Here is a 13,962-nt window from a genome sequence, read left to right on the forward strand (position 1 = left end):
ACTGATTAGTTAAGCCCTTCCCACACCGAGCCACTTTGCTCCCTAGAGGCAATAACCCAGACATCCCACCCTGCTCGTAGTGGCACTCCTACCCTGTGCAGATCTGGAATGGTGATAATAATAATGATTAGACGGACGACTCCTTAAGCGTAATTTCGAAAATATTTGCTTACTTCACAAAAATATTCATTGAAAGAATTCTGGTTTCAGCAATGTGCTGGGAATTTGTGGGTGAGTTTTAAACTGAGAAATGAGACTTAGAGAAGAAAAGTGAATATCTTATTTCTTAGGTTTGTAAGTAAAAAATCTCAGATCTAGATTTCTCTTTCCACTTCTGAGACAGAAATCATGGAAAGAAATGGTGACGGTGTGATATAGACAAAGAGCAAGAGTCACTGTTCGTACATGGGCCCTCACCCTTCTCTCTGGTCTTGTGGTAAATCTCCTAAATTCAGTAATTAAATGAGCTCTTTATTATCTTGGAGGAGAGGAATGAATGATGATCTCTCTCTCTCTCTCTCTCTCTCTGTCACACACACACACACACACACACACACACACACACACACGTTGCTCTTGCAGCAGGTAATGCTTAAATATCACCCCGGATAATCATAACTTGTGAGCAGATCTTTCCTGATGAGTTACTTTCTAACCTGGCAATTCTGCGCTTATTTTTGTCCCTTTCTCCACCCTCGTTGGAGAGACGGAAAAGCGACGCACCGCGCGGCCCTAGGAACTGAGGGTGGTTTAGCTCGCCGCTCCCCCTGCCAGGAGCCCCGGACGGCAAAGCGCTGCGGAGGCGCCAGGGTTGTCCCGGGGACCTGGGGGTTCTCCTGCTGGCGGGGGACGGGCTGTGGGGGCGGAGTGGTGACAGGGCTGGCGCTTGCCGGTCGGATGTGCCCGGCCAGTCCGTCCAGGACAGGAAGGGCCCGCAGGCGCGCGGTCCCATCCCCACCACCTCCCGGATGCGGGCGGGCGGGGTGAGGGAGTCAGGTGCGGCGGGGGTGTGGCGAGCGGCGGAGCCGCCGCGGGCGCGGGCCGGGGCTGGGCGGGGCCGGGGCAGATCCGGAGTTTGCCCCGGCGGGAGGGCGGGCCGGGGCGGGCCCTCGGCGCCCCGGGAGCTGCCGGCTACATTCCCTGCTCTCACCCGAGCGGGGGACAGAAGCCCTCTGCACAGCTTCTGAGAGTCTCGGGTTCTTGTGTCTCTCCGCCAAGGCTGTCTGTCCTCTGCAGACCCGAGCGGCTACGGTCCCCAGGGCAGACCGAGGATGGGGCGGGCACGGCCAGGGGGCGCGCCGCTGCTGCTGCGCCTGCTCTTAGCGCTCAGTCAAGGTAAGCTGGCGTTCGCTCCGCATCTGTGCCTGGGGGACCTGTGCGGGTCCCGGGGGCGTGAGGGAGGGATTTGGCAGACTAGGGACCTGGCGGCAAGAGCCTCCGCTTGGATTCCACGTGGACCCGGGCTCCCAGCCATCGGAGCTGCTTGGAGAGCCCTCCCAGGTCTCGCGTCCCCACAAGGCGTGTCTCACCCCGCCTGTTAAACACCCTCCACAGAAGCACCTTCCAGAGAGTCACCTCAACGAACGCTTTGGTTTCAGGCACACACACACATGCACACGCATACACGCACACGCATACAGGAAGGGAATGGGGGTTAGTGGGTATCCTGGGGATCGCGAGTCCAGCAGCCCAACTTCCCCTGGCTCAGACAGGTGCCGGCCTGCCAGCGACCCGGGCAACCCGGAATCCAGCGCTGGTCTGCAGCCTGCAGCTCCCCAGCGCGATGCCTGGCGGTTTTACAGAAAACTCCGAACCCCAGATGCTTATTTTTCTACCCAAGGGCGTGAATAATGCCCCCGACTCTTAGTTCAGGACGAAGCGCTGGTGTTCCTTCCCATAGGGTACACGGAATAAAGCAAGCGTCTCTTAGATTTCTGTCAGAGGGGAATTCTTCCTTCCCTTCTGCCTTCCTCTTATTGTTCTAACGTCATCTACTCAACGAATATAAATTAAGGCCAGGAAAAGTTCTTCCCACTTTCTTGACCATAGATGCGGCACAGAGAAGTAACTGGAGCAGCAGCTCCAACTGCAGTGAGCAGGGCCCGCCCGCCGCCTGGCTGCTTTTGCACTAGGGGAAATAAGGTTGGCAGTGGGGAGCGACGGGAGTATTTCAGTACTCCCCCCCATCCCCCACCCCCCGCAGCCTTATGCAGAACCTAGAGTGTGCATAAGTTTAATAACTTTGGTTTACTTGTGTGTGTGTGTGTGTGTGTGTGTGTGGTGGGGGAAGGAGTCACATTTGTATCTTGTGGTTGGAACGAGATATCAAAACAGAAAACTCATCTCTGATTTTCAAGTGCTTTTGTTACAAAGAAGAGAAATGTTTTCTAAGCTGACATCCTTTTAAGGCTGACATTTCAGCCAGTTGCTATTCTTTAATGTGGAAGAATCCTAGTCCATGTTGACCATGTGGCATTTTGTCTAGGTCACACATAGGAGAGCAATACCACCGCCATCCCCACCCCCAGCAAACAATGGACATCCTTAGGTTTTCTGTCTAACCTGTATGTGGTGCTTCATAGACACTCTCTCCTGGGGCCACAGGAGCTGTTTTGAGGGATCATCAACCCTAATCTAGGAGATTCAGATAAAGTTGGATTGGACATTGAAAATCAGTCCCTGGGACACCATAACCTTCCTAAAAGCTAATAGAAATATAAATCCGAGCTTTTCATCTCTCTGTAATTACCCAATATTAGAAGAAGCTATGGAAACATAACGTCATTTTCTTGCCATTGAAGTGTTGAGGCTTGTTCTTCAAAGAGCAGAGAGAAACACTCTGGTGGAATGTGTTGCTGCGAGGCATGAAGTCAAGTACAGAGATTTAACCTGAAGTTAATAAGGACAGCTCTGTGCAGGCAAAAGGAGATGATTCAATATGACATCTGTGAAAATATTTTGTGTACCTATTCCCTCCTACTGCTCCAGTCATTTGTATACTCAAGAAACAGCTTTTCTCTTAATTTAGGATGATTATAATGAAGCTTTGTCGTTGTGATATCAATTGAGGATCATAGGGAAGCAGCATAAGTTTTTGATACCATGAGTATCCAAGGTTAACATGAAAATTGAAATGTCTAGCTCAGTAGTATCCAAAAATTTTTATGGCATTACCCTATTTGTATAAAATTTCTAAGCATTCATCATTGTTACACACACTTATATACTAATAGTTATTTATAAATTATATGCATATGCAATTGTATAACACAAACATATACAAAAACTGAAATTTAAAAGGTATGCGTGTGTGTTTATACACCTTGCATCTTCTCCATCATACATGCAAGCTACTTTAGAAACATATCACCCTCAAATCTCATTTTAACACTTAGATTCAAAGTTGCTTTCCATAAACCTTCTCATAGGTGCTTAATAACAAGCTGTACTCATAGTTTACTTCCATATTTATCACTTTTCATTGATCATTCTTGATTTAAGTGCTTATAATTATTGAAATGGCAAATGGGCAGGTTGATGATGGAATAGAGAGATCATAAAAGACCTAGATAATCTATAAACTAAATACAAGCCCTTAGAGGAAAAACAAATGTAATTTTTAAATGAAGCCATCACTTACATTCTCTAGTATGTTCACAGGCAGGGATAGCCCCTCCACCTGGGTTCTGGATGACTTCTTTCCTTGCTACCCCTGGAACCCTGCCCCACCCCTCATACCTCTTTAATATACATCTTCAAATTCTCTCCCTATTGTAACTTCCCCTCAGTCTGTAAATAGTCGGATTTCTCTCTAGTAAAAAAGTCTTCCTTTTAATATTTAATTTCCTCCTGAAATACCTTGCACCTCTGGCTTCTGTGATTTTTCTTTTACTTTCCTGGCTGCTCACTCTTAATCTCCTTCACAGGCTCATTCCTTGTTGGTGTTTGCAGAGTTTCAACCTGGATCCTTCTCTCCATTCTACAGATTCTCTCTGGGCCCATTCCCTGCCCAGTATCTCCAGCCAGACTCCTCTCCTGAGTTCCAGATCAGTGTTTCCATCAGCCACCAAATTTCTCCACCTAGATATTCTATAAACACACCAGACTCAACATTTTGGAAACTGAATTTAACACCTGTCTTCCAAAATTTTCTCCTTTATTGACTACTATTATTTAATGCCAGCATTATCAAGCAAACATGAAAGCCAGGAATTTGTTCCCACATTTTCAGCCCCACAGCCAATCTCCAGGTTCTGTCAGTCCTCTCCTAATCCATGCAACTCCTGCCACCCGGTTCAGGTCCTCACCTGGACAACTGTAGCTGGACAGCTGTAGCTTTTAAACTAGTTTTTCTATTTTGTGTCTTATCCCTGCAGTCCATTCTCTTCATTGTCATCAATGTTATCTCTATAAAACACTTATCTGTATCCAATTGTCCCTTTGTTTCAAATTGGTATGGCCCCCCCATCTCATGTAGGGTAAAATCCAAATTTCTTGGCATATCATGAAAAGTCCTTTCCCATATGGCCACAGCCCAGTTATCCAATTTTTTCTCTACCATATCCTCTCCTGCACACAGAACATACTCATACACATACTACACACATGCACACATATGCACCTATACACACACTCTCCATAGCCATACATATATACACATATGCCTATATACACCATTCTTTGTTCTGACTACACCTAATCATATTATATTTAGCATTAAAATATTTTCCAAATATTCCCTCTGTCCTCTCATCCTCAGCCCCTCTGCTGCCTTTGGCCACCCTCTGATAAAGGAACTCCCCACCAGCTATACCTGCCCAATCTCACTTAAGATTTGCTCTCTTAAATACTAGCTCATGAGTTACTGTTTGACTTGAATTTATGGATTGGGCCTCAGGGTTCAGTATTTAAAAATAATTACTCATGTATTTTTAATATACAGTCTGGTTTGGAAGTGATTGCTTAAATATCATCACTGCCACGCCCCTTTCCTAACAAATTAACATTCCAGTGTTGCCCATACCACCATGTTGTGGGATGACCACCAAGACAGGTAGATTTCAACACTAAGAGTCATTGACTGTGTCAGTTTAAATGAATTCCTCCAAAGGGGATGATGACTGCTCTCTGTCTTCATGTGGTAACAGCCCTGGACATATTAAAAGGGGGAAGCCTGTTAATGTAAAGAGATAAGCATCTAATGATGGAATTTTAGACATTCAGCAAAATAAAGACACATGTTCAGTCAGTGTGTAATAGACAAAGAATTTCAGAAAGAATGGGGAAAATATTGGGGGCCAAAAGTATCCTGGCATCATAAAAGTATTACTGCTAAAGCCACAAGCTTTAGTCATGACTACCAAGCCTGCTCAGCTTAGGATATTACTGAAAGATTCAGCACAGTAAAAAAGAGGAGGAATCATGGAATGTTGGCCCTCTAATCAGCAAGTCAAAGAACTGGAGAGTTATTTTTTCCCCCCCAGTTGTTATGGTAACCAATGATTTACCAAGAGAACACACAGAAGAATGGCTTTCTAAGAAGAATCTAATATCCCAAATCATGAGACAATAGGCTTGTATGTATGACAGTGATTCCTAAACCCTGTCCTAAACCCATTCCTGAACCCAATGGATCAGATGACCCATTGAGGCTTTATTAAACTTAGTTCAGTGAATTCCATAAAGCTAATTTTTGCTCATATCTTTATAAAGTACCTGCTTTACATAAAGCAGTGTGCTAGGCCCAGTGTTCAATCAGAGACAACTTGAAATATGGTTCAGAGAAGTTGCAGTCTGTTTGGAAACAAGTCCAAGCATAGGGAAAGGAAATTCTCTCAAATCTAACCAATTGCAGTCAATTTCAGTCTGTCATCCTACTCTCTAGCAAAAGTCCATTTATCAAGTTACTGCCTTTTCTTGCATAGCTAGGAAATTCAGGGAGTCTGAAGGGTGATTGAACTGAGCAATCTGGTGGCCCTATGACTCTGGCCAGTGTGTGATTTAGACAGGGGCTTGTCATGCACAGCCAATGAGACATGGAGGGAGATCTTCTGGGGGACTTCTGGGAAACTTTCACTCCTAAGAGAAACATTGGCTAGGAAATATACTGTCGGGTTTAGAAGTGAAGTTTGGAACAAGTGCAGCCATCTTGCAACTGTGATGTCAGCTAGCTTAAGGACAAGCCAGTATACTGAGGTTAGCCTCATGGAAAGATGGAAAGAAAGGAGACTTTGCTGTTGTCTTTGAGCTTGCTTCTGAATTATTGAAATTTAAGGCCATTGTACCTCTTGGCATCTTAAAATTTTTTTCATATAATTTAAAACTTGATTATATCAGTTTCTATAACTTAGAGCTGTAACGTAAGTTTATCTAGCATAATAGATGCCATGTGTTCATGAACAAGTAATGAGCGATATGGACTAAATGTTGAATTCAGAGGATAGAACAATATCACTGTGATACATTGACGTGTCAAGCCTCCAGAGAAATCTTCATGGGGATGGAAAAGAACCAGTACAATTTAGATCTGGTATGAAGGACATTGGAGATCATGGGAGTCCAGTTCCCCCTTTTTAAAATGGCTAAAAATAATACTCTGGTAAGACAGGCTGCAGAGCAACATAACTAGCAACAAGACCCAGGTCTCCTAGTTCCTGGGGCAGATGTTTAGGTTCCAGAAGAGGAAATTGACACAATGAGAGCAGAAGGTCATTATGCTCAGAACATGGTGCTCAAGGTGTTTCTAAAGAGTGAAAGCTAAGAGGCAGCACAAGACTTTAAAGGGTGCTGAACCCAAGCATGGGTTTTAGCTTGAAGACAATGGGAAGGTTTCTAAAGGCCTTGAGCAGGGGAGTGACATGATTAGATTTGCTTCTTAAGCAGATCACTCTGGTGACAGGGAGGAGAGTTGATTGGATGGAGGCCCTATGAAAGGATCAAGAGCATTTAGGAAAGAACTGGTTGAGATTTATTTTTATTTTTATTTTTTTTATTTCAGCATATCACAGGGGTACAAATGTTTAGGTTACCTATATTTCCTTTGCCCCACCTGAGTCAGAGCTTCAAGTGTGTCCATTCCCCAGATGGTGCACACCGTACCCATTAGATGTGTATATACCCGTCCCCTTCTACCCCCTCTCATATGCCCAACACCCGATGAATGTTATTACTATATGTACTAAGGAACTTGTTGAGTTTTATTTTTAGTTTAGTAGGTCAGTCATGAGAGAATGGTGGTAATAACTTGGATAGTGACTGTAGGGACAGAGAACAATGGACCAATTTGAAAGACATTAAGGAAGAAGAAGGGACAGGATTTGGTGACTGATTTGCTATAGTGGCAGCAAAAGAGGGAAAAGATAAGGCTGATACTTAGGTTTCTGGCATGGAAAATGCAATTAATGTGCTATTTACTGAAACAAGGAGTGCTGAAGGAGGGTGAGCTGGAGGAAAAAGATGATCACTTCAGTTCAACAGGTTAAGTTTGAGACATCCAGGTATACAGATCTAGTTAGTATATGGTTAGTTATGTATAGTAGTGTTAGGAACAGGTGGGAGAATGAGAAGAGGGTAGAGATTTAGGACTCATTGGCATCTAGAAAATAATTGAAGATATGGAGTTGATAATGTGAGTCAGGCAAAGAGGCTTTGGCCACAGTTTAAGGGACAACTTTAGAGTGTCAGGGGAAGAGGGGGAGATGTAAAGGGAGAGAGCAGGAATGGCTGGAGAAGTAAAAAGGACTACAAGAAATGGGGTGCTGCAGAAATATTTGGAGAATGTAGAGTTGGTGAATAGGGTCAACTCCTTCACAGAAGTCAAGCAAGTCTGACAGCCTTGACAAGGACAGTCTCCATGGAGTGTAAAAAGTAGAAACCAGAACAGAGTGTGCTGAGGAGTAAATAGAAAGTGAGGAAATGTAGACAAGTGTCAGAGAGATCGGTAGTAAAAGGGAGGAGAGAGTAGTGAAAGGGGTGATATGGGAGCACCTGCCTTTAAACAAACAAACATGGGAGAGGTTTGCATAAAAATTATTATAATGGGATTTTTTATTTCTCTTACTTATGGTACTGCATGGTATACTTGTAATTTTTAAAAATTGCATTGAGGCATCTGTATGTGGTGGAGGTCCATAACACAAGAGAAACTGAGGGATGGAGAGAAGCTTTGACATCTATGGAAAGGACATTATCAGAGAGAAAGAAGAGGGAGAAAGTTACATGATCAGCACTAATAAGAGCTCTGGCAAAAAAGGAGCCCCTGATTAGAAGCTACAGGTGATCATGCAAAGGTAGGCCAACTAGGTTCTGGGATATGAAACATAGAGGATATTAATTGATAACAGAAAGGCAAAGTTGATCCAGGTATGCAAAGAGGGAAAGAAAGCAGAGCTATAGGAAGAGGCACTGCCCATCCTCAAGTGTGGCTGCTTGTATTGATGAGGGCACAGATCTATACATCTTTCTTTGTTTCAGAACATACTTACCACACTAAAGTAGTTGTGATTAACAAGCTGTTTTTAGGGTATGTAATATATAACATTCCAATTCCGGTGGTAGAATTAATGTCAGTGCTTTAGTCAGTTTTTCTAAAAAACAATTCTTTTAGAAATATAGATTTATGTTTCTCCAGTTTTAATTCTTTATTTCTAACTCATACAATAAAAATCCCCAAAATTTTATTTTTTAGAGATCACAGTCTTATATATGACAGAGAATTAGTGTTGGCTTTGAAAGGTTTTATGAATGATATTAAAGCCTTTTTATTCTGTGTAACTCAGTGGTGTTTGCAAAGCATTGTAAAGCATTTTCATTTAATCATATAAATTGGAAAAGAAATTGATGTCTATTCTTAATTTTGTTAAAGTTATAATTAAAGTGCTTATATATAAGTTTTTCATCCAGGCTATGCCTGCCCACTCTTGTACACATAAATTACATTTACTAGCCGGTACAAACTTGAACTGCATATTTTGCTAATGTTTTCAGCTCCATAAAAAATTGAGACTGTTAATAGTTTTCAAATATATTTTACTTCCTTTGAGAGTCTTGTCTGTTCTGTTGCCCAAATAGTTAATAGAAACTGTGCAATTTTGTGTGCAAAGATTCGTACCTTATTATTCTGTGTTCTGAAAGGACGACTACAATTCTTCCTTTTATTAGTTTAAAGTGAGTAGAGACAGTTTTTACTACGGAAGCTGTACATAACTCCTGATCACTGAAAGGCTTTCTGTATAAAAATGAGGTTAATGTTTAAACAGAGCATTGGAAATAAAAGAGTGGTAGACACTGTATTGTTAGTATAAGAGATTACTTCATTGTGTTTTGAAAAGCCTGAGCAAAGCTATTGCGCCAATGGATGCCTTGAACATTGGCAGTTGTCATTCTCCCTGATTCATTTGAAGGTGGCCTTTGTTTGTCTTTGTGCAGGCCTGATCTCATTTCCATGGATACCATGTAGAAATGCAGACTGAACACAAGCTGGCTTCTGGTCAGTTCATTCAGACAACTCTATTCTAAATTGTTTACCAGTTACCTTCAGGTCCTTTAACCAAATAGCTTCTTGGATGCATGTTAGAATATGCATCCCAAATCACCTTGGATTTTATAATGTTTTCTAAAATGTATTCGGAATGCTGTTGCATAAAATAGATATTTCAGAATAATTGACTTAGTTTTCTAGGTACTTATTAACATCACTGCCTGAGGAGAAAAAAAGCAAAAATTACCCTTGGAAAATGGAGTACTTACATGTGATCTTTATTTTTCTTCCAGTATAAAAATGTAATAATTAGCCCTAATGAAAAAATCTAGTGCAACATTGAGAGATGACTAAGTAATTTATATAAATGTGATGATAATTAATAAATCTCTTTATTAGTACAGTATTTAATTTTTGCCTTCAAATAATCAGACTTTAATATATAGCTTCATTTTATGATTATTTTTTGGCTATTATTCAAGTGAGTTTTGACCTTAGCCCTTTGTAAAGGTGCAGCCCAATGATCTTTTGCCTTGGTCTGTGTTCTCTCTTTCTGAAATACCTTTTAGCCCCCAACCCTCATTCTGTGCATCATTTAAATCTCAGCTTCACTGAGGCTTATGCACCCCAGGAAGCCTACGGATCCCCTAATCCAATTTAGATGTCATTCCTCACATGGACCCTTCCATAGCAGTTGTCACTTTTTTTTTAATAACCTGTTTATTTGGCTATGACTCCTACAAACTGAAAATGCTGAAAAGACAAGCCCATGTCTTCTTTACTTGTGCCAAGTATTCTTGGTACCATTTTGGTGAATGAATATTGAGTGTATGAGACATGAAGGACAATTACTCTAACAGAGGATTAAGGGCACACTTTCCAATTGAATGCCAACCTAAAAAATGCCTAGATTTTTTTCCCAATTAGCACATGCAAAAACTATTCTATTTGCAAGTTTATCTGAATTTGGTAAAGTATTCCTGTGGTTAATAAATTTGTTCTCGCTTTTTGACAGAGTTTGTTTGCTTTTAAACTGTTTCTCCTTTACCCTGAAAAGTCTAACTAGGATAGCTCTCTTGACAAATAACAAGATGAAGGAAAGTATTAGGACAGTGCAGACATCCTTTTTCCCTCAAAACACATTCCTATTCTGCTTTTCTATCCTTATAAAGCAGCACCATAATTTATCTTCAGCATGACTCTCTCTCCCACTGAAAACAGTCTTTAAAATAAACTTCCGTCCTACTTATCAATGTATTCCCAGAGCTTAGCATATAGTAAGCACTCGGAAAATGGTGGATTAAAATAGAAGGAGAAAAAATAGAATTCAAGTACAGTAAATTTTAAAGCCTTTTTTACTGTTAAATACACACATAGAGAAATGCATAAAAAGTAAATGCACAGCTTGTCACAGCTTGGATTTGATTTTATTTCATGGATACTGGCAGAAGACATAAGATTCCTAGGTCAGAGACAGAGGTCTTTATTACTCATGGCAACTTGAGCATTAGCATATTTGTGTGGGTTCCCTTTGCCTGCCAAGTCACAGAGGGGCAACACAGGGGCCGGTGGACACCTGAGCACACAGTAGGTTGCATTACAGGCAGGAAACACTAAGCTTGGTGAACCTGATGTCTTACAGGAAACAGTCAGCAAGCCTGCTGTTTGACCCACAGGGAGACAGTACCTAAAACCTCTGGGCTGCTCATTGCAAACACAGCCCTGAGAAATGGCATGGTAAAGAATGGTTAGGGTTTTGCATCTTTGGCATACTCAGTGGATATGTTAGTGTGTGAGATACTCATGGAAGCATGTCTCCCAACACAGTTTAACACAGTATTTTAAAAAGTTTTGTAAAAACTTTTTAAGACTCAGGTCAAAAAAAAAAAGAAAAAGAAAAAATGACTGCCAGGACACCAGAAGCCCGCTGCTACATGTTCTCAATCACAAATCAATGTCTCTATCCTTACTTTTTTGGCAATAATTTCCTTCTTTTATTATACTTCTACTAGTTAAGTATATAACTCCTAAACTTGAGTGTTTAATGTTGCAAAATTTTAAATACTGAATATACACACACAAATATACGGTACACATTCTTATGTGTCTGACTTTTGTTAACATTGTATTTGTGAGATTAATCTATATGTTACATGTAGATGTAGTTCTTTTGTTTTCACCACTTTATAGGATACCATTGTGTGAATATACTGTAATATAATTTATCTAGTCCTTCAAATTGATGGTCATTTGGGTAGTTTTATTGCAGGCTATTATGAATAGTGCTGCTATAAATATTTTTGTACTTACCTTTGGTAAACCTGTGTATACATTTCTACAGGGGTATACCTGGGAATAGAATTGCTGGGCCATAGGGAATGCAACTATTCATCTTTATTAAATACTGACAGTTCTCCAAATGCTTGTAAGAATTTAGTACCACTATCAGCAGTGGTCCTGTTGCTCTAGTTTTTCCCTAGATTGGGCAATGTAGGCATTTTAAATTTTAGCCATTCAATTCATGTAGGATGGTATCTCATTGTGCCTATAATTAACATTTCTTTAAGTGTTAATTTAGTTTAGCATATTTTCATATGTTTATTGGCTATTTGGATTTCCTTGTCTGTGAAATACCTATTCTGGCCAGACACATGTAAATATATGATTCCCAATGGGGTTGTCTGTCTTTATGTTGATTAGTAGTAGTTCTTTGTATGTTCTGAATATGAGCCATTTACACATGTTGCATATATATCCATCCCCTCATTTGGGGGATTTTATTCTCTCAATGATGTGTACTGATAAAGTTCTTAATGTTAATATAGTTAAATTTATACAGTTTTTATAGTTAGTTTTATTTTGTTTTTTTGTATTATGTTCAAAGAATAGTTTCCTAATTCAAAGTCATGAAGATATTCTTCTGTATCATGTAGTAACTTAATTGTTTTTTATTTTTGGTTAGACCTATATTTTCCTGTAATTGATTTTTGAGAATGATGTGGAGATTAAAGATCATTTTTTTTCCTATGTAAATAACAAATTAGCTCAGCACCATTTATTGAAAGATGCTCCATTCTGCAATGCCATCTTTATGATAAATTAAGTGTCATTCTTTGATTCTGTTTCTAGGTTTTCTGGTCTGTTCCAATCACTGCCTTAATTATAGTGAATTTATAATAAGTTCTGCTATCCAGTAGAGCAACCTCTCCACCTTTTTTCCCCCCTTCAAGAGAATTTGGCTATTCTTGCATTTCAATATAAATTTTAGAATTAGATTATTAACAAATATCTATGAATTTTTTAAAAATTTTAGTGGCATTGACTCCATAAATTAATTTGGGGAGAATTGACATCTTTATAATATTAAATATTCCTATCTATGAACCTGATATTATTTATTTAGGTCTTCTTTAATTTCTCTCAATAATGACTCAACAAGCACACTTTGTCAACTGAGGTCAAACAAGGCTATCCTCTTCCTCTCTGTTTCAGCTCCATACCATAAATAAGTGTCCTTTTCACTATCTATTTAGCCCTAAGGTGTTGTTGTTTTTTTTTTTAACATTTTAAATTTTTGTTGATGATTCCACTGTTTAAAATGGCCTCAGAGTGTGGTGCTAAAGTGCTGTTTAGTGTTCCTAAGTGCAAAAAAGGATATGATGTACCTTATAGAGAAAATGTGTGTGTTAAATAAGCTTCTACTAGGCATGAGTTACAATCTGTTGGCCAAGTGTTCAGTGTTAATGAATCAATAATACATATTTAATAAGATGTCTTCAAACAGACACACACATAAAACAGGATAATGTATTGATTGGTTGATGAAATACATTGTGACCAGAGACTCTCAGAAACTTCATTTCCCCTAGGAGCAATGATTGAGTATTCACTAATTCAGTATTCACAACTCAGTAGAACATTACCGTGGAGAGAATAGACTGTATGTTAGAACTTCTTGCTCTATCCTCTATGTTTCTTACTCTTTCCACTCTATTCCCTCTATCTGCCTGTTCATATTTCATGCTTTTGTTATATATTACTATTCATCAGTTCTTTTCAATAGCATCTATCTTGCTGTTAAAACATTCATTGACCTAATTTTGGTTATTGTATTTTTCAGATTTAGAGTTTATTTGGTTCTTTTCTATATTTCTTTGCTGAACTGTTTAAATGTAGCTTGTTTCCTTCACAACTTTCATAAGGCTAGTCGTTTTCTCATTTTTGTCTACTAAGTTCATTATCTGGATGACTTGTCAGTGTTTCTGTTCTCTTTTGTTTGTGCTGGTTCTCATTTATGTTGTCTTCTCTGCTTTGGTGCCTATTTATGTTTGTTGGAACTTGTATTAGAAAAAATTATTTGAGAAAATAATTTGTGGCTTGGATGATACCTTTATACAGAGAGCATTTTTATCTGCTTCTATTGAAGGAATACCCTAAAGGCACTATAGTTATTCCCTACCAGTTTCAACTAATTTCAGGACTTG

At 40.0% G+C, this 13,962-nt stretch overlaps 1 protein-coding gene across 2 annotated transcripts in view; it reads left to right on the forward strand.

The window, feature by feature from the left end:
* The first annotated feature begins 1,067 nt into the window (after nucleotides 1–1,067).
* The window catches only part of ITGA2 (integrin subunit alpha 2), a 108,920-nt gene continuing 96,025 nt past the window's right edge, over nucleotides 1,068–13,962 (forward strand). For both annotated transcript variants that reach the window (XM_012740411.2, XM_076008018.1), the window contains exon 1: nucleotides 1,068–1,335. In XM_012740411.2, coding sequence (XP_012595865.1) covers nucleotides 1,272–1,335 — 64 coding nt within the window. In that variant the 5' untranslated portion in view covers nucleotides 1,068–1,271. The remainder of the gene's footprint in view (nucleotides 1,336–13,962) is intronic.

This window comes from Microcebus murinus, chromosome 11 (genome assembly GCF_040939455.1).
Source record: "Microcebus murinus isolate Inina chromosome 11, M.murinus_Inina_mat1.0, whole genome shotgun sequence".
Taxonomy (NCBI): domain Eukaryota; kingdom Metazoa; phylum Chordata; class Mammalia; order Primates; family Cheirogaleidae; genus Microcebus; species Microcebus murinus.